At 41.7% G+C, this 21,494-nt stretch overlaps 1 protein-coding gene across 5 annotated transcripts in view; it reads right to left on the bottom strand.

Moving 5' to 3' along the window:
- Window positions 1-15,234, bottom strand: part of POLA1 (DNA polymerase alpha 1, catalytic subunit) — a 295,794-nt gene extending 280,560 nt beyond the window's left edge. For all 5 annotated transcript variants that reach the window (XR_015159734.1, XM_086389392.1, XM_086389396.1 and 2 more), the window contains exons 1-7: window positions 15,156-15,234; window positions 10,281-10,405; window positions 7,760-7,856; window positions 6,276-6,356; window positions 1,783-1,898; window positions 995-1,057; window positions 45-137 (exon numbers count right to left, since the gene is read on the bottom strand). Coding sequence is in view for 4 of the 5 variants with exons in the window: in XM_086389392.1 (XP_086245518.1) it covers window positions 45-137; window positions 995-1,057; window positions 1,783-1,898; window positions 6,276-6,356; window positions 7,760-7,856; window positions 10,281-10,405; window positions 15,156-15,198 (618 nt within the window). In the remaining variant the exon portion in view is untranslated. The remainder of the gene's footprint in view (window positions 1-44; window positions 138-994; window positions 1,058-1,782; window positions 1,899-6,275; window positions 6,357-7,759; window positions 7,857-10,280; window positions 10,406-15,155) is intronic.
- Between the last annotated feature and the right edge of the window lie 6,260 nt (window positions 15,235-21,494).

Genomic DNA, 21,494 nt, shown 5'->3' with positions numbered 1-21,494 from the left:
AAGCAATAATGTAAATCAAGACTGAAGGTATTTCCACACTATACCTTGGGGGTGTGCACAGAGAAAGGATTCAGTGAAGCTCCACTGGATCTTTTCTTTTTTGGTATTATTACAGGTGGTGGAGTTATTTGTGGTGTCTAGGAGGGGGTAGACAGACATTCACTGCCATGCTTGTTTTACCACAAGACACAAAAAGTACATTTCTTCCCCCAATGAAGCCCAATGAGCAAAGCACTTTTTTCCCTCCCTGCTCCCCCCACACATCTATGTTCATGCAGTGAGGTTACTATAGTAACAATACCACAGACTCACTAGAAAACCAGAATAGATACTGACTCCACCCTTCATCAATTTTTTTTCTTTTTAAAACTTAACATACTTCTCCCTTACCCTTCCAGAATATTACATTTCAAAACTGTCAAGCCTGAACTACACAGTGTTGGTTAGTCATTTTAATTGAGGATCACTTAGAAAGAAGCACATCTCTAACAAGAGTTCAGTCTTGCTGTAAAACAGCCCAATTGTAAATTCCAGTACAGCTGAACCTGTCTGAGTTGTACGAGGGACAGCTCACCAACTCTTCCCTCACCCCCACTTAGAATTCAGGACGAGGATCTCACGCCTGACTGTGCAGACTGACAGGCTTCAATCTATTTCAGGCACATACACGGCAGCAACTGAGCGCAAGCAGCGTGCCTTCCCAGCACTGACTCGTGTGTATTCTGACTACCTCAAACACAGCCCCACACAGCCCAATCCACAGTCAGCAGAGCCTAGAGTGGCTAGAAACTATTCACCTAAAATGGTGAGAAGAAACCAATTTGAAGGGCTGGTTTTGGTTTGGAGGTTTGTTTTGGTTGGGGTTTTGGTGGTGGGGTTGTCACTGGATTTTGTTGCGCTTTCTAGCAATTAAGTCTGTTTCATATTAATTACTGAATTGTTTCTTCAGCCCAGGTTAACCTGAAAATTTGACAACTCCTGGAGATTCACTTACCTCAGTGTTCAGGTCCTGTAGAATGTCACCTAACAGATCATCCTTGGACAAGTCAACAGCTTTCTGGAAATTAAAAAGGCAGAGAGAATGAGAAAGTCCTGCACTTCACATTTTCAGAGTAAGGATCAGGGAAAGGAAGAACCTGGCCAGTCACTCTTCAACCCTCACTCTGAGGACTTCTCTACTATTCACAGATCTTTACCACCACTGACCTGAACATAATTCCTAAACCCCAAGCCCCTGCCCTCTGTTTTCTGCTTTATTCCATAATCCTCCTGCTAATCACCAAAATAAACACAGTCAGTTCAGCTTTCTGGTTTTCTCTTCTATCTCCAAGTCACAACCACTGAGATAGGAGATGCCTCAATCTACCCAGAAATCTACACTGAACTTAGTGACTGAGATTGGGAAAGTAATACTCAAATATTTGAGTTCAAACATATTGGGACCTCCCTGGCAGTCCAGTGGTTAGGACGTGGTACTTTCACTGAGAGGGTTTGATCCCTGTTCGGGGAACTAAGACCCCACAAGCCATGCAGTGTGACCAAAAAATATATAAAAAATAAAAAAACAAAACAAAAACATACTGGGCATCTATTATCTATATAATCAAATGTTAAATATAATCAAAGATCAAGCTCATCTGAAACCAGGGGACTAGCCTGGCAGCCTTCAGGAGATCATTTGTTTACAGCTACGGGGAATCTGACAAAAAAGGTAAACTATGAACAAACAGGAATCTTTGCTGCACAAAGGAACAGGCAAATACAAGAAAACATGAGACTCACATCTACAGTTTTCCTCCCAGCACTGGCAATGAACATTGATTTGATGTTGTTCGGTTTTGTCACAGCAGCCCTCTTAACAGTCCTCTTATCTTTGTTGCGTGCTTTATTATCTTTTCCTGTTGGAAGAGAATTTATTTAGAAACACGCAACAGCAAAAATCAAAATGGAAAACCAAAAAAAGCATGGTCACCTGCCCTCTGTATATGAGACTCTGACAAGCAAAATGTTAAAAATTCAAAACACAAAACTGAAATTTTATGCAAGGTACATAGAAAATAATCTTTTAAATGGGCTGAATTCACGGAAACTTGGACTGAATGTTACTATAAAAATGGAAGAAAGGCCAGTAAAATATCAAGATGAGTTACTGAGACTGTTTGATCGTTATTGTTAATGTGAACAGAAAGCTTTTTAAAAGGTGGGGTTTATTTTCCCATAGAAATAAAAAGATCAAGCTCATCTGGAACCAGGGGATTAGCTTTGCAGCCTTCATGAGATCATCATTTTAGTGTGATACTGACCCTGACAAGAAAATTGAACTATGAAGAAAGAAGACTACCAGTTGTGATACTATAGCATCCTAGTTTCCATTTTATGAGCAACAGTAGCTGGACATGTAACAACAGGTCCTAGCAATACTTAACAGCATGCAGACACTTGCTCCATAAAGAACAACTTGTGCCATGTTTTCTCTTCTGGGCATGTAGAAACTACCTGCAAACTCCTCTACTACTGTCAATTTTACTCTTGCTTTCTGACTCATCCCAGAGCAGCCTGCACCTACCAAAGACCCAGAGTGAATAGATAACATAGTGTGGTAGTGGCATACGAATAGACAGACAGACCAGATGAAATACAATATGGAGCCAGAAAAAGCCCAAATTACTTATGGAAATTTAACACAGAATAAAAGCGACATCTCAAATCACTGAGAAAAAATGAACGTTTTCATAGTTTCATGAGTTGGCTACTCATTTGTGGCCTCCCTGGTGGCTCGATGGTAAATCATTTGCTTGCAATGCAGGAGACCTGGGTTCGATCCCTGGATTGGGAACAGCCCCTGGAGAAGGGAATGGCAACCCATTCCAGTATTCTTGCCTGGAGAATTCCATGGACAGATGAGCCTGGCAGGCTATAGTCCAAGGGGTCAAAGAGTCTGACACAACTGAGCTATTAACACTTTCACCCATTTGTAAAGAAATAAATCAGTATAAACACCATACGGGAGAATTCCCTGGTTGTCCAGTGGTTAGGACTCAGTACGTTCACCACCAGGGGTCCAGGTTCAATCCCTGGTTGGGAAACTAAGATCCTGCAAATCACAAGTTGAACTCCAAACAGACCACAGGTCAAAATTTTTAAAATGAAGTTATACAAGTACTTTAATAAAAAAGGCAAATTCCTTGTAACCTGGCTGTGGGGCAAGTCTTTCTAACTATGATTCAAAATCCATCTGCAAGAAAAAAGAAAGGAATGATAAATGCAATTATATCAGAAACAGGTTTAAAGACCAAAGAGGAGAAAATTTTTGCAATATGTTTTGCAGAGGAAAAAAAACAACTTCACTGGTATTAAAAAAAAAAAAAATGCAGAACCCAAAGGGAATGTGGGCAATAAACATGAACACATGGTTCATGTTAAAAAATACTATGAAGTTTTATGAAAGATGCCCAACTTCATGTGTAAAAGAAATGCAAATGTCATTTCTCATATATTAGAGGGTCAAAAATTTTAAAAGCTTGACAATACATTTTCTTGGCGAGGCCATGGTGTCTAAATGGACACTCAAATGTTGCTCACAGGAGTGTAAAATGGCACAATTCCTATGGAGAAGAATTTGGAACTATCTCATGAAACTTTATGTGCATGTATTCTCTAAGCCAGCAATTCCACCTCAACAAATTTTCCCTGAGGAAAATACTGTATGCAGTTATTCAATGTGGTATCATCTGCAAGAGCTAATTACTGAAAATCTAAATGTCCACTCAAGTAAACCATCTGAACAAACCATGGTACAACCATTGATGGAATACTATGCAGCCATACAGAAATGAGCAAGCAAGGAAGAACGCTCTCTAAGTGAGGATATGAACTGATTTTCAGGATATCTTCTTAAGTGAAAAAATGCCAAGTACAAAAGCATCTATAGAAAATATCTTTTGTGTAAGAAAGAAAAGGAAATTAAAATACGTATACAGAATTCCATTTCTGGGCATACGCCCAAAAGAATTAAAAACAAGCGTTCAAACAAAAACTGGTACACAAAACTTCATATCAGCACTGTTCACAGTAATTGAAAGAAGGAAACAACCCAAGTGGCCTCTAACTAATAAATGAATAAATGAAATGTGGTCTATCCTTGCAATCTGATAGTAGCCCTGAAAAGGAATGAAATACTGATTCACGCGTAACACGAATGAACCTTGAAAACACTGTGCTAAATGAAACAGGCCAGAAACAAATAGTCACATATTGCATAATTCCAACTCTATGAAATACTCAAAACAGGCAAATTCAGAGACAGAAAGCATATCAGTAGTTGCCAGAGCTGAGGGAAGGAAGACTGAGGAATGACTGCTTAATGAGTATGGGTTTCCATCTGGGATGAGAAAATGTTCTGGTCATGAGTACAAACACTGTTGATGCACGAAATGTCACAGATGATAAATTTTCTGTTATATATTTTTAATGTGCCTAAGAATATGAAAAGATATAGCACATTTGTGAAAAACATAAGACAGGGGAATTTAATTTTGTCAAGAGATCATTTGGAGCAGTTTGAAGAGCAAATATAGGCAATGGTCAAAATGTTTAGTAAACAAAATTCAGGTCCTAATAAAGAGCCTCAAAAGAGAAGGTCAATACTGGTTTGACTAGCAAGGAAGGCTTCACTAAGGGGCTTTAATATCACAGTCTACATTAGCAGGTATAAGACAGAACAACAACAGGAAACAAAGAAAGAACAGGAGTCAACATTTGAGATGAAATTTTTCCACAATTTTAGAGCTCCTGTTTTGATTTGTTTGTTTATGTAGGTTTTTTTGGGTTTTTTTTTTTTTGTTTTTTTTCGGCCAAACACTTGTGGCTTGCGGGATCTTAGATCTTACTTCTCCATCAGGGATGGAACCCATGCCCTTGGCAGTGAAAGTGTGAAATCCTAACCACTGGACAGCCAAGGAATTCCCTTATCCCTTTAAAAATGTCAGTGTCATGAAAGACCAGATGGGGAAGAGAGGAGGGATGGTGCTGCTCTGCTAAATAAGACTAAAGAGACATGAAAATCCAAATGGAGACTGCACTTCTAAAAACAGCTATAAAAGGTATTATTGGACTAACTGGGGGATCTTAATCAGGATAAAATCTTAGATAATATCATGAAAATGGTACTGCAGCTAAGGAGACAAGCCCTTGTTCTTATGAGATCACCACTGAAACATGGAGAGTTAAGTGTTGTGCTGTCTACAACTTAGTTTCAATAAATTCACCAAAAACAAAGCCTGTGTGTATATGTCTGGGAAGGTAGAAGAGGGACAAAGTAAACAAATGTCACAAAATGTCAACAATGTACAAATTAAGGTCCAGACTTTCTGATAAGGGTGAGAGAGCAGATTTCAGGCTTTGTGGCCACATGTCTCTTAAGCTGTTGCATATTTTTCTTTCCACTTTTCTTCTTTTTTTAAACACTCATTAAAAAGGTAAAAGCCTACCATTCTTAGCTTGAGCTATATAGTGCAGGTATGATTTCCTTCTGAGGTAAGGAAAGTCATCATGGTGATGGCTATACTACTGTGACTATACTAAAGCCACTAAAATGTTCACTTGAGCAGAATTGTATGGTATGTTAATTATATCTCAGTAAAGCTATTCTAAAATAAACCAGCTCTAAGTGAGCCACAGAATGTTGGCCAGTGATCTATCACTTGGTGGTAATAATGAACTAAATAAAAAAAAAATATGAAGAAAATTTCCGCCTCTCATTTTACAGGAACGAAATCGGGCTTGTTGACTCAAAATTTTTTTTGCCAATGATTGTGATAGCTATGAGAATATAACACATTCATTCATATCGTTTTAAATTTCAATTAAACAAAGCAAGTTGACAGAAAATCGAAGCCTTGTTATTGTACTGTGCTTCTATCAAAGAGCTAAAATCCTAAGTAACTTCAGCAGGAATGAAAAGACATCACTTATGCTTGTAGCCCTCAAAATCAGCAAATCTAAAATGACCACAGCACTGAAAATTCTAAAATAAGTAAGACTAAACTCTTTGGATAGAGAGATGTGAAACTTCATTTCCTGGTTGTTTTTGCTTTCCGTGTTTAATTTTCTACATAACTACACTTCTTTCAACATTAGAACATTTTCTGTACTCAAACACAATTGTGGTAGGTCCGTTTTCCCTGAAGAAACTGTGTCAAAGTACCAAGTCATCCGAAATTTTAGACAATTCCTTAAATCTCAAAATGGCCCTCTTAAAAACAAAATGCAGGTACCTTTCTCATGGGAATCAAGAGCATCATCTTCAAGGTCATCATCAAAAATTTCCCGGCCATCCTCCACATAGCCAATACCATCTGCAGGAACAAAATTTCATATTAGGATCAAATTTCTAAATGTAGCCAATATTTTGCCCATGACAAAAAAACAAAAATCCCCAATCAGATGCTCTCCTGGTCCACGTCATTTTAAAATGCAGCAGAATCCTGTTCAACCAAAAGTCAGATGAAACACAGCCTTCACACAGGTTTTCTGAGTCAAAACCAAAAGATATACAGCTGACCCTCACACAACTTGGTAGTTAACCCACGTATAACTTACAGTCAGCCATCAGTATCTATAGCTCCCCTACACTTGCGGATTCAAACAACCACAGATGGTGTAGTACTATTGTATTTATTATCAAAAAATAGCCACACACATATAAGTGGATCCAAGCAGTTTAAACCCATGCTGTTCAAGGATCAGCAGCTATTTATTATGCCTATTTAGGTGAATTAGGAAATAATTTGGCCCACAGGATCAAAGTTTGCCACAATAGGATGCTTTATAGTACTTCTTCTCTGCTGCTGCTGTTGCTAAGTCACTTCAGTCATGTCCGACTCTGTGTGACCCCATAGACAGCAGCCCACCAGGCTCCCCCGTCCCTGGGATTCTCCAGGCAAGAACACTGGAGTGGGTTGCCATTTCCTTCTCCAATGCATGGAAGTGAAAAGTGAAAGTGAAGTCGCTCAGTCGTGTCCGACTCTTTGCAACCCCAGGGACTGCAGCCTACCAGGCTCCTCCATCCATGGGAGTTTCCAGGCAAGAGTACTGGAGTGGGCTGCCATTGCCTTCTCTGACTTCTACTCTACCAGAAGAATAAAAAGAATCAAGATCACCAGAAGTCCAGAAAAGCAACTTAGTCTGCAAGTTCAAGTTGGGAATAGAACCAAGTCCAATTACAGAAGTAGGAACATAAAACAGTGGCAGGCGCAGTCTACACCCCCTTTCTCTGTTGCGTGGTTGGCACTCACACCCCCAAGAAGTCACATCCCACAAACAGGAACCACCGAGCTTTCCACAAGGGCTATAAGAACATGGGGACCAGCCTCTGTCTACCCAGGGCTTTCCACTGCCCACGTCACTCTTCATGAGTACAGTCTTGTGTAATCCTCACAGCCATTCTATGACATATTTTCCTCTACCCCATCAGATGGAGACAGCCCACAGGTATGAGATTCCTCCAAACTCCTACACAGTCACTTCCTGGAGGATTTATACTATAGTCTGAGGTATATGTCTGGTTTCTCCAAAATGCCCCTCAATAAAACTAACTTTCCATTGTTCTGCTTCCATACCCTCAAATCATGCATTTAAGAAAAATCCAAACCAAAGGTGCCTTACATCTATCTGCCCAAGCAAAGAAGCAACTCTGTTGCATAAGAACTTATGAAAAGCTACTGACACAGTGTCTGGCAGGTGGCTTCTTCCCACATACCGTCATCCACGATCCAGTCGTCATCCTGGCGGGCCTGAACCAGCTTTGAGTACTGTTCCTCATCAACTTCTTCATAAACACTCGTGAAGTCCTCTACCTGCCATCATACAAGTTTGAGAAAGCTCAAAGTGGAGTGAAAGTGTTAAACAATTCTGATGAAAAAATTGTCAAATTCAAAGTGGAATGGCAGCCTGAAGGAGTTAGCTGCAACCAAATCATGAGTTCTGACATTCAACACCACTGCAGGGTTTTCCTTAAATAGACATCAATTAACTTAGTATTCCTTTTAGGTGGGTGTTAACATAAGATATTAAATGATTCCATTAGCATAATACACTTGTCACACCATCAATTACTCATCTACTTCATAAAAAACAAACTGAATTATAGCCAATTCTTTATTAGCTGCTTTGGGGATTAGTCATTTGTAATTTCAAGATTGGTTTCTCCTGTACTTGGCAAACCTGTGAGACATGCTGCCTCCCTTTCCGCTAGCTGATGGTGCCCCACAAAAAGACAATAATCTCCATAACTGTTCAACCGATCAAATGAAATTCCAAAGGAAAATCTCCCCCATCCATCCCCCTCCAAAAACCAGGAAAACAAACACAGTCTGTATTCTACAGGTGCACTACAAATGGTTTTAGAGTAATCCTTGTTTGTATTACCACTGATCCTAACCATTTTGGGGTGTTAAAAACCGAGTGCAAGAGCAGAGTGGCAAGACCTGTAATTACACAGGCTGCCTGACCATCAGAAGGTCAGAATTCCGCTAACTACTGACATGAAGAGAGCAGACCACCTAAGCACAGTTAAAGCACAGAGAGACACACACCACTGCCACGGCTGCCATGGTGACAGGCCATTAATGTCCCAGGTGAGAATTTGGTCAAGAACTTAAACATACCCTGCTAAAAATTCCCCTCTTCTCTTGACAGTTCTGCCTTTCCAAGTGAGGGGTGGAAGAAACGACCAGCTCCATCTGAAGACCTAAGACTCTAGGGGAAAAAACACCTGGACACAGAGCTTTGAGAGCCTGATGGGCAGAGTTGACTGGATTTCTGCCACACCTACAGGGATTATAGTAATTGCAGGATTAGGCTGAGCTGTCACCTCCTGTTTAATTTGCTCTACAGGGATCACTGGCGAATACTGATTAGGCCTTTGATCACTTGGTAACAGAAATTACCTGCCCTACCAAATTAAGTTTTTTGACAACCCAAGCACAAACTGGTCCAACTAATATTACTGTACTGACCAATGTTCTCTTCCAGGGGAGAGGGAACTGGCAAGGGTAGTTTTGTTGCCTGAAGTCTATTAGGCATACTCTGCCTCTCATTTAAGCAACTCATTTACAGACTATCAAAAAGACACCAGAAAACTATTTTTAAAAATCATTTTGAGTTAAAAAGTCATTTTGACTCGATCTCTAAAACATTGCTACTGCTCAGCTTGAACTCTTAGAGCCATGCCATTAACATCAGTGATTAATGGGAAATCAGTCACATTGTGTCAACATCTGAAATGCCCCACAGAACTCCTTTACAAAAGTACCTACATTAAAAATGCTTTACTCATGATTTACTGTAATCCTTTTAGCAACCCTTTATGATCCGGTTGACTCCCTTAACTTGAAGGAATGGTGCCAAATGACAAGAATCCTCTTCTACTTGCTTAATAGCCCAATACAGAATGGGCCACGGTTAACAGGCATATTCTCAAACAAGGCTGCCTGGGTTCCAATCAAGGCTCTGCCATTGTGACCTCAGATACCTTCCATGTGAAATGCTGTTAATCATAGTGTCTAACTTCAGATGATTATTGGAAAGATTAAAGAACGGAACATGTTAAAGCACTTAGAACAGTGTTAGCTGAAAAACTGCATTAGTTGCTGTTATTATTATTATTTTCTCATATTAATTAATGGCTTTCCAGCCGTGAGGCTATGAAGACATTAATATTCAGGGAGCACCCTGGAGGTGAAGCTCGACAACGTTATACAGATGGCAGCCACTCTGCTTTTTTACCAGGCCATCAGTAGTGGGTAGAAGGAAAGAGCCAAAAGGACATCACATTCAGTCCACGCAGAACACAGCAGAGGGGAGGTCCAAGCCCCCACCAGGATCCCCTTGCATATGCGATTACGAAGTAGTTCTCTCCAAGGAGAAGCAGTGCTCAGTCAGCCACACTGCTCAGCACCTCCTAAGTAAAGCAAAAGCATCTCAAAGTTCCCTCAAAAAAGCCACGGAACTCAGCAGAGATGCAGGCAAAAAAAAAACATGACTACTTTCATTTCAGGATTTTAAAAGCATCAGTAAGGTAACTCACAGGAACTTTAAGGGGTGAGTAGTCTCCCAAAACCTGTAAATCTGCCTCATGTCCAAGTGTGCTTGAGATTAAGAAATTACTATTACAAGAAACTTAAAATATATGCATATTTCTAATCAGCAACAAAGGTGACATAAGATTACCTACAGGCCTTAAATTAGATGAATCACAGAGGGAAAAAATGGTTACTTACTTCATATTTATACTTCTCACCAGCTTTTGCCCTTTTCAGTCTTTCCAGAGCTTGCTGTCGCCCTTTCTTTGATTTCTTCTCTCTCCGGGATCGGGAAGCTACAAGACTCCTGGAATCTGACACAGCTGAAAAGAAGCCAAATTTATGAGACATTACAAAATTGTCAGCTATTTTCCCTTAAAAACAAAGCAATAGTTTTTAGCCAGTATTAATATACAAGTTCAATGTTATACAAAATCTGCAGCTCCTGTGGCTCTGCGGAAATTCTCAGCTGAAGCAACTGTTATTTTTTTTCCTCTAGGAGAAAAATTCCAAATTCAACTGATTTCCCCTGGAGACACTCAAGGGAGACCAGCCTAGTCCATAACCTTTCCAAGCAAAATGACAGGCCATTAAGTGATTATAAAAGGACAATTCATTTTGTATTCTATTAATCAACATTTGAAAGGCTTTGAGGAGCACCCGCTCTTTACAAATTACCTGCCCCTCTGAGAGACACAAAGATAAGACAGGGCCCCAGACTCATAGAACTTACAGTCTGACAAGGGAGATTCCTGGCAGACCTCCGAGATACTAGTGGGTTCAGTTCCAGACCATAACCAATAAAGTGAATATTACAATCAAGTGAATCATGTGAATTTTTTAAAATTTCCCAGGGCATATAAAAGTTATGCTTACACTACACTATAGTCTATTAAGTGTGCAAAAGCATTATATCTTCAAAAATTCTTGATTGTTAAAAATGTTAACCATAATTTGAGCCTTCAGTGAGTTGTAGTAGTAACATCCAAGATCCCTGATCATAGATCACTGTAACAAATATTGAAAAATGTGAGAATTCCCAAAATGTGACGCAGGGACATGAAGTAATAAGCGAAGTCTGTTGGGGAAATGGTGCCAACAAACTTGCTTGATGCAGGGTTGCCACAACCTTCAATTTGTTAAAAAAAATTTTTTTAAGTGCAGTATCTAAAGCACAATAAAGCAAGGAATGCCTGCAAATAGTAACTAACTATAGAACAACTTTTAGAAGAAACACATGCCCCAACAGAAGTACAGATAAAATGCCTAGAATTTCAAAGGAAGGATAAATTGGGGGTTGGGAGAATTTAACCAAGATGACTGAGGAGATTCTTGATTCCATCACTGATTTCCAGATCTCATGCTGCTGGTTATGACATTAGAGGAGGAGGATGAAAAACACAAAGATTAAAATGTGTTTTGTGGAAAATTAATGAAGTACCAGAGGGCCTCACTGGTCAGTCATTCAACTTTTGAATTATGCACACTTTGGGTCATCATAAACTGACCACTTCACACAGTTACTGAAAAGATTTCACCCACAGAATGAAGACTTTCATATGCCAGCTGATGAATACCCAAAGCAAGCAAGACAGTGCCGCCTGCCAGCCACGAGTTGAGGCTCAGCATGACTGCCACTATGTCTGTGAAATTGAATATTGTATTGTATTTGGTGCTAATTACTTTATAAAAAGAAGTAAGCACAGAAAAGGAGAAGTATTGATAACAGGCATCCTAAAAGCTCCAACCCCACTGGAATGTTCATAACAACATTCAGCTCCTTGACTAAGTGTTGACTGAAGCAGAAGATGCAATTTACAGAACATGTACCAAGTGCTGGCAATAAATTGTTACAATAGTTTCAACTGTTGCAATAGTTTCAACTGTTGTTGTTCACCTGTCTTAAAGGTGACTGGAGATACTTTTTTCCTAGCTTTCTGGAAGTGGAATCTCTCTTTATAATATCTCAGTCTATTGTTTGACTTTCACATTTGACTTTTAAATCCATTTTCAGAAAAGCATTAAGGAATGCAGGTACTTAATGATGACAGCCACAAAATCTTGAGTGTCACTCAAATGATTTCAAAAAATTGTGAGCAGACCTATACAACAAGGTTTTGGAGATTACTGAACATGACCCCTGGGAGTGACCTCAGTGTATTCCATTCAAGATCCCCCTGACTCCTTTATCAGATTATCCTGACAAAATCTATAGGTTTTCAAAAAGACTTACTCCACAGGCAACGATGTGCCACTCAAAGAGTTTGGGGTACAATTACAAATAAGATAAAGCTGCGAGTCCTCAAGGGGCTCCCAGTCAAGGAAAGCAAAATTGAGGCTCCCACCATCATATAAAGATCGTGCCATATAAGAGGTAAGAACCGGGCACTGAGAACACATAGAAAAGGGAGCCATTAATTTTGCCTGGGAAATCAGACAAGGCTTCACAAGGGGAGGTTTCCAACACAGAAAGAGGAATAGAACTTCACTCTCAGAGTACAGGGCAACAAGGGGGCACAAGCAAAGGAAAAGGCATGAGCCAAACTACAAAGGGATGAAAATGCAAGGCGTATTCTGAAACCAAGAGGAAGTCAATGTGGAAGGTAAGCTGGACACGAGAGCATAGAGTGGGAGAACGGAGATTAGAAGCAGCAACACAACCAGGCTCTGCCACTTACTGGGTGACATGAGACAACCGGTTAACCTTTCTGAGCCATGGTGGCCAGGTATCTTGTTTTTTTAAGTTGCCCAATATTGAAACTGTGAAATCCCTCCTCCCTTATGCCCCTGCAGCTAGGGCATGGGTATATAAAATAGGTCCTCCAATTACAAACATCTGCTCAGACTTTAAATCAGAAGCTAGCATGACAAGGAAAGGGGGAAGACTAATGGAAGATTCTAGAAGTAGCAATAGCTACAGGAGGATTGAGTACCTGGAACAACAGTGCCAGCAATGTCCCAGGGTACCTGAAGGCTCTAACTTCAAGTACTTGCCATGGTTGGCAGTAACCTCCTCAATGAACCACTTTGGGGGCATGATTTGAAGCACTGTTCCTAGCTACACTGCTTGGAGGCTGGCTCTCCAGAGGTTCTGAACACCACGATACTCTTCTGATAAATTCCTGTTCAGTTTCAGTCAACTAGAGTTGGTTCCTATAGAGTACACCCAATGACTGAGATTAATGCACAGCCTCAGGGTCCTCATACGTGAAATGGGGATAATCATGTCTGCTTCATAAAGTTTAGAATTAAATGAAGATACCTGGCTTACTTTGTACTCAGCAATACAGAACAAACTCATTTAATGTGTTTGTGTAGAGATGCAGCATAATCACACACACATACAGACACCCCACACTAAGCACTAACAGGGTCTAGCTTCTAGAAGGCAAAAATAAAGCAAAGCCACTCACTCAGGGAAGCCTCAATATAGCACCACATATAATTACATGTTTACCATCTCAATTCCATGAAGACAAAAACCATGTCCAACTTACCTACCACTATAACACCAGAGCCTGATAGAATGCCTATACCTGGTAGGTATGTAACAAATATTTGCTGAACACTGTACCTGCTTTTTTAAATCATTAAACTCTCCCTGATCCATGTTCATATACAGTAACAGCTATTTACAGGCCTTTCAAGTTTTTACTGCCAGCCCACCTTCTAACACTTAAGGGGGTGGAAAAAAAGCTTAAATTTTCCTTTTTGGTATATGTCTTCAATGCTTCAAGTAGGTAAATTAGCCAAAAAGAATTAGCATGAAAAAAAAAAATCCAGTTACTGAAGTTTAAAAATCTGGTTCACAATTACATCTGGAGTACCCCCCCCCACCCTCCCCCAAACCAGACAGACAAGAGTCTGCAAGTCTTTCTGGTGACAATCTTTCAAACTTGGCAGGAAAAGAAAAATTCCAGTCACAAGTCCCAGCCACTACTTAATCAACACCATGACTTAAGAGGGATCTCAAGATTGCAGTGTCCTCCGAAGAGTGATTTCTTGATGTTCACAGAGGAGGAACAGTTTTTAGGGTGAAGAAAGGGCTTAGTGGCATGTCACTGATGGAGGACTGTAAAGACTATTCACATACTCATATCGTACATCCCATTTGTAATCCAGGCTAGTCGACTCTCCAAAACAAATTGTCTTAAAAAGCGAAAGGCAAGAAGAACAAATTGAAATCTGTGATTCACAACTAGGGGAATGCAAAAGAATCTGATTAGGACGCAAGTTCTCATTAATGGTGATGTACTTGAGTGATGGGAGATGTGACGCTTGAGCTAAGAGAGTGAAGCACCTGATTTTAAGTTAGAAGTTCACTGAAGTGAAGTCACACGTTAGTTGCACACTGCTCAAAAATCAGAAAAATCCATTTACATTTCTATATTCTATTTTTGGAAATAGAAAATTACCACTGAAAACGGAGTAATATACAGGGCATGCGAAATGCTGCTAAACTGAAGCATTTTTTTAGAAGCTTCACCTCAGATGACTAGATGATGAGCACTATTTCTATGCGGCCCTTTAAGAACTTTCCACAGACCCTGAAAGAAAAATCGTTAATGCACAAAGCAGAAACTCATTACCTAAAAAAAAGACAAAACGCGTTTGTATCTTCAGGTGACAGCTTTCTTTCCTGCTTCTTTACCATGTAACAACGTTCCCACCACTCCCAGCGGGAGTAAAGAAATACTTTGTCAAGACTGTCCCACCGGGGTCAGTGTAGTGAAGGTGTGTGCCCAGCACGTGGGATGAGAGTCACCGGAAGAAATAAAGAGGCAGACAAGTGCGGAGACCCGCAGTGACAGTGGTGAGGCAGCCTCCCAAACAAAAAGCCCCGCAGGGAGTTACTCGGGTTTGACAGGACCCAACGGCCCTGCAAGGAAGCCCTGTCCGAGGCCTGGTAGGTTCCAGCCCTGGACGTCCGAGGTCCGCGCCCAAAGTGACCCGAGGAGCAACCCGGGGGCGCGCCTTCCTGAGGAAAAATAAAACAGAGTTCCCACAGCCCGCAATTATGCCACAGTCCCCGCACTCCCAACCCGGGACCCTGCGCGCGGGACCATCTCTCACCGTTCGCCCCGGGCTCGCAATCCTCGCCATGCAAGGGCGCCATGGTGCTGGAGTCTTCCGATTCCGCGCCAACCAGCCCGAAACTAGCGCGGGGGCCGAGACAGACATCACCGAAAAAGCCAATCAGAGGCTCCAGAGGCTACGGACTTCCGCCCGAAAGTCCACTGACTTGCCGCGAAGCGCGACGCCCCACCCTCGGCCTTCCCGCGGGCGCGCATTTGGCGCGCGGTTATGACCCCTTAGGGAAAAGAGCGAGCGGGGGGGGGGGGGGGGGGGGCCGGCAGTTGAGTGCAGAAAAAGGAAGCGGTCGGGCGTTGAAAAAGAGCCACCTGAAAACTCACTGCGCAGGCGCACCCATACTGCTGGGGAACGATCTGGGCTCGTTGGCGCAGGGGCTTCCTGGTTCTGAGGGTTGATTTTCCGACAAAAGAGGCGCGGGCGGCAGCAGGGTGGGCGTGGTTGAACGGGTTTATGAGGAGCCTGGGAAAAACCACTGCCTCCTGCTGCCTATTCGGAGTCTTGCCTGATACTTTGTTTCTCTGAATTCTAGCACAGTCGCTGTGTGATTTATGGTATATGCACCAACTTAACCAAAAGATCAAAAGTACCATCACCAATTCCGGGCCTCCCGATGTGATGCCCTTCGGAAAAAATAATATCAACTACATAGTCTTCTTGCAAATAAATGCCTGAATCTAACCATGGAGAAACAATCAGATGTATTTAAAACGTAGATTAATCTATAAAAATCTGGCCTGGGTTCCTGGAAAATGTCAATGTTATGAAGCATTAAAAGGGAATTAGAGAAAAAAAGGGGGGGGCATAAGAGGGAATTTATTTTCCACAATAAACTGTGGAAAATTCTGAAAGACATGGACGTACCAGACCACCTGACCTGCCTCTTGAGAAACCTGTATGCAGGTCTGGAAGCAACAGTTAGAACTGGACATGGAACAACAGACTGGTTCCAAATAGGAAAAGGAGTACGTCAAGGCTGTATATTGTCACCCTGCTTATTTAACTTATATGCAGAGTACATCATGAGAAACGCTGGGCTGGAGGAAGCACAAGCTGGAATCCAGATTGCCGGGAGAAATATCAATAACCTCAGATATGTAGATGACACCACCCTTATGGCAGAAAGCGAAGAAGAACTGAAGAGCCTCTTGATGTAAGTGAAAGAGGAGAGAGAAAAAGTTGGCTTAAAGCTCACCATTCAGAAAACTAAGATCATAGCATCCGGTCCCATCACTTTATGGCAAATAGATGGGGAAACAGTGGAAACAGTGGCTGACTTTATTTTCAGTCAGTTCAGTTGCTCAGTCGTGTCCGACTCTTTGCGACCCCATGAATTGCAGCACGCCAGGCCTCCCTGTCCATCACCAACTCCTGGAGTTCACTCAGACTCACGTCCATCGAGTTGGTGATGCCATCCAGCCATCTCATCCTCTATCATCCCCTTCTCCTGCCCCCAAGCCCTCCCAGCATCAGAGTCTTTTCCAATGAGTCAACTCTTCGCATGAGGTGGCCAAAGTACTGGAGTTTCAGCTTTAGCATCATTCCTTCCAAAGAACACCCAGGACTGATCTCCTTTAGGATGGGCTGGTTGGATCTCCTTGCAGTCCAAGGGACTCTCAAGAGTCTTCTCCAACACCACAGTTCAAAAGCATCAATTCTTTGGCACTCAGCTTTCTTCACAGTCCAACTCTCACATCCATACATGACCACTGGAAAAACCAGAGCCTTGACTTGATGGACCTTTGTTGGCAAAGTAATGTCTCTGCTTTTGAATATGCTATCTAGGTTGGTCCTAACTTTCCTTCCAAGGAGTAAGCGTCTTTTAATTTCATGGCTGCAATCACCATCTGCAGTGATTTTGGAGCCCAAAAACATAAAGTCTGACACTGTTTCCACTGTTTCCCCATCTATTTCCCATGAAGTGATGGGACCAGATGCCATGATCTTCGTTTTCTGAATGTTGAGCTTTAAGCCAACTTTTTCACTCTCCACTTTCACTTTCATCAAGAGGCTTTTTAGTTCCTCTTCACTTTCTGCCATAAGGGTGGTGTCAGCTGCACATCTGACTTTATTTGGGGGGGCTCCAAAATCACTGCAGATAGTGACTGCAGCCAAGAAATTAAAAGACGCTTACTCCTTAGAAGGAAAGTTATGACCAGCCTAGATAGCATATTGAAAAGCAGAGACATTACTTTGCCAACAAGGGTCATCAAGGCTATGGTTTTTCCAGTGGTCATGTATGGATGTGAGAGTTGGACTATAAAGAAAGCTGAGTGCCAAAGAATTGATGCGTTTGAACTGTGATGTTGGAGAAGACTCTTGAGAGTCCTTTGGACTGCAAGGAGATCCAATCAGTCCATCCTAAGGGAGATCAGTCCTGGGTGTTCATTGGAAGGACTGATGTTGAAGCTGAAACTCCAATGCTTTGGCCACCAGATGCGAAGAGCTGACTCATTTGAAAAGACCCTGATTCTGGGAAAGATTGAGGGCAGGAGGAGAAGGGGATGACAGAGGACGAGATGGCTGGATGGCATCACCAACTCAATGGACATGAGTTTGGGTAAACTCCAGGAGTTGGTGATGGACAGGGAGGCCTGGAGTGCCGCAGTTCATGGGGTCACAAAGTGTCGGACACGACTGAGCGACTGAACTGAACTGAACTGAGAGGGACTTCCCAAGTAGTCCAGTGGCTAAGACTGCACTCCCAATGCAGGGGGCCTGGGTTCATCCCTGCTTAGGGAACTAGATCCCACATGCTGCAACTAAAGAACTTGTGTGCCGCAACTGAGACCCAGTGAAGCCAAATAAGTAAAAATATTTTTAAAAGCGACATTAGGTTCTGGTGTTTGGTACAATGCATACAATGTATGCAAACTTATTTATCGTTTAACAATAAGACCAGAGACATAGGCATGTATATCTTAACTAGAGAACACTAGTTAAACCAAGAACTTCCAATGAGAATTAGTTCTAGATTTTATGTAGAATTATCTTTAACCATTGAGGCCAATACATCTGAACCCTTTTCTCAAACCCCATTAATGCACAATGCTCTTGGTTCCACTTCCCCCACACCCACAGAGAACAAAGTTAGAGCCATGCTCTCAAGTGATTCAACATGAATTATTTACCAACAGACAAAACTTTTGTGATAATTGAGCCCTGGCTCATAGCATAAACATGCAACATCAACGTGAATAAAACCTACCCCCAAAGACAAATAGCTGTACTAATGCTTCAAAATCTTTTAAACCAGTAGCATGAACTAAAACTTGGGAATGGAAAACTAGAATTCTTCTGGGAATTATTACAGGTATTGGAGCAATTAAGAAAGAATTATGAGTTAGAACATTGATGGTATAGTCAGTCAATAGTGAATTTTAGCAGAGGATGGCAGCATGAGGGTTTCTTAATTTACATATGGCCAGTATTCTGTAACCCTGGAGGAAAGCATGGCAACCCACTCCAGTATTCTTGCCTGGAGAATCCCATGGACAGAGGAGTCTGGCGGGCTACAGTCTATGTGGTCTCAAAGAGTCGGACAAGACTGAAACGACTTAGCATGCATGCTGCTGCTACTGCTGGTAAGTCGCTTCAGTCGTGTCCAACTCTGTGCGACCCCATAGACAGCAGCCCACCAGGCTCCCCCGTCCCTGGGATTCTCTAGGCAAGAACACTGGAGTGGATTGCCATTTCCTTCTCCAATGCATGAAAGTAAAAAGTGAAAGTGAAGTCGCTCAGTTGTGCCCGACTCTTAGCGACCCCATGGACTGCAGCCTACCAGGCTCCTCCGTCCATGGGATTTTCCAGGCAAGAGTACTGGAGTGAGGTGCCATTGCCTTCTCCGCTTAGCATGCATAGTATTCTATAAAGCTTAGAGCAGTGGTTCTCAACTTTGGTTGCAAATTAGAATCATCTGAGCAGTTATTCAAAATTCCAATGCCCCCTGGACCTATTAAATCAAAATCTCTGAGGATGGGATTCCAATATGAAGCCAAAGTCGAGAATAAGTGGGCAAGACAAGGTGTTGCTAAATCATTTAGAGTCACCAGCAGGATGGCTAACCCGGACATAAATATCCGGTTGAACAATATGTGGTCACATATGCCTGGACACGGGCTTCCCTGGTGGCTCGGTGGTAAAGAATCCATCTGCCAGTGCAGGAGATGCGGGTTCAATCCATGGGTTGGGAAGATCCCTGGAGAAGGAAATGGCAATCCACTCCAGTATTCTTGCCTGGGAAATCCCATGGGCAGATGAGCCTGACTGGCTACAGTCCATGGGGTTGCAAAGAGTTGGACATGACTTAGTGACTAAACAACAGCAACAATATACCTGGACACACCTCTTTCTGTGAGGAAGGAAGGCTGATTTTTCATCTATTCAAGAGACTCTTTAGTATCTCACTCTTTAGTATCTCACTCACTCTAGTATCTTAAAACATTTAGTGCTGTGACCGCCTATGAACTGAATGGTGTCTGGGTTGCCTAAAAGACTCTTAGGCAAGGCCAACACTAGATTTATTAGAAACAATGTGAAACCACCCCCATTGTTAAGCATCTATCATCAGTAGGAACCAAGTCTTGGACTTCCCTGTCAGTCTATTGGTTAAGACACTGCACTTCCACCGCAGGAGGTGCAAGTTCAGTCCCTGGTTGGAGAACTAAAGATCCAACATGACCACCAAGATCTTGCCCCAAGGCTGCACCACTGTTTCTTGGCTGCTCCTCCTTGGTCTCCACGTTCCCTCCCTTCCCTAGTTAGCAACTGTTTGAATCTGCCCATTGGAACTAAGGGAAGGTCATGGAGGCTGAATCAAGACTATTTCCTTGTAATTTAGAAATGGGGGGACACAGAAAGACTTTTGTGCCCAGGAACCCCACGGGGTCCTGCTTGGTTTCACCCTCTGTGTTCTTGCCACAGTAGAGATAACTTATGTTTCATTTCCCTTTGTCCTTAATTCTTACTGAATAATTTCTGCCAGTGAGACAACTTGGCCAGTGAGACAACTGCCAGTGAGACAACCAATCATTAATATTTTCCCCAGGCAGCAATCCATTTTATAATCATCTGCTTGAAAAGATCATCCTGGATGAACCTAGAGATTATCATACTAAATGAAGTAAATCAGACAAAGACAAATACCATATGATATGACTTGCATATGGACTGTAAAAATTGTACAAATGAACTCATTCAGAAAACAGAAAAAGAATCTCAGACGCAAAAAACAAACTTCTGGCTACCAAAGAGGAAGGGTAGAGGAGTGATTTTTTAAAAAAGGGAGGGGGACTTCCTGTTGGTCCAGTAACTAAGATTCCTTGTTGCCAATGCAGGGAAATTAACACAGAAAAATTCCATGTATCCTTTACCCAGGGTCTCCCACTGGCAACATCTTGCAAAACTGTATCACAACTAAGATATCGATGCTGATACAGTCAAGATACAGGACATTTCAATCTCTAAAGATCCTTAACCACTGGTAACCACTAGTCTGTTCCTTACTTCTATAATTTAGTGTACAGGTCTTTGTGCAGACTCATTTCTCTTGGGTAAAGACTTAGAAATGGAATTGCTGAGTCATGTGGTTAAGTACATGTTTTGTTGTTGTTTAGTCACTAAGTCCTGTCCAACTCTTTGCGACCCCATGAACTGCAACATGCCAGGTTTTCCTGTCCTTCACTATCTCCCAGAGTTTGCTCAAACTCATATCCCTTGAGTCGGTGATGCCATCCAACCATTTCATCCTCTGTTGCCCTCTTTTCCTCCTGCCCTCAGTATTTCTCAGCAAAGGAACGGCCGATCACTCCAGTATTCTTGCTTTGAAAACGTCATGAACAGTATGAAAAGGCAAAAGAAAAAAAAAGTATATGTTTAATTAAAAAAAAAACTTGAGAAACTGTTTTTCCAAAGTGGTTGTACTATTTCACGTTCCCGCCAGTAGTGTATGAGAGATTCAGTTGTTCTACATCCTCACCAGTAACTATCAGTTTTTATTTTAATTTTCATTCTAGTTGATATATATTAGTATCTCATTATGAGTTTTAATTTGCACTTCCCCGATGACTAATGACAAGTGTCTTTCATGCGCTTCCTAGCTATTTGCAATTGTTTTCTCTTGGATATGTTTGTTCTTTGTTTCTCTTTGTTCTTTGTTTCCATCTTTTCCTCCTTCTCTGGGTTTAATGGAGCATTTTATATGATTCCATTTTATCTCCTGTCTTGGTATATCATTTATACTTCTTTTTTAAAGAACTTTTTTAGTGGTTGCCCTAAGGTTTACAGGGCTTCCCAGGTGGCGCTAGTGGTAAAGAACCTGCC

Source organism: Bos grunniens, chromosome X (assembly GCF_055505025.1).
Source record: "Bos grunniens cultivar Pamir isolate PY7600 chromosome X, Bosgru_T2T1.0, whole genome shotgun sequence".
Classification (NCBI taxonomy): domain Eukaryota; kingdom Metazoa; phylum Chordata; class Mammalia; order Artiodactyla; family Bovidae; genus Bos; species Bos grunniens.
This window is presented reverse-complemented; position numbering and strand designations above follow the sequence as displayed.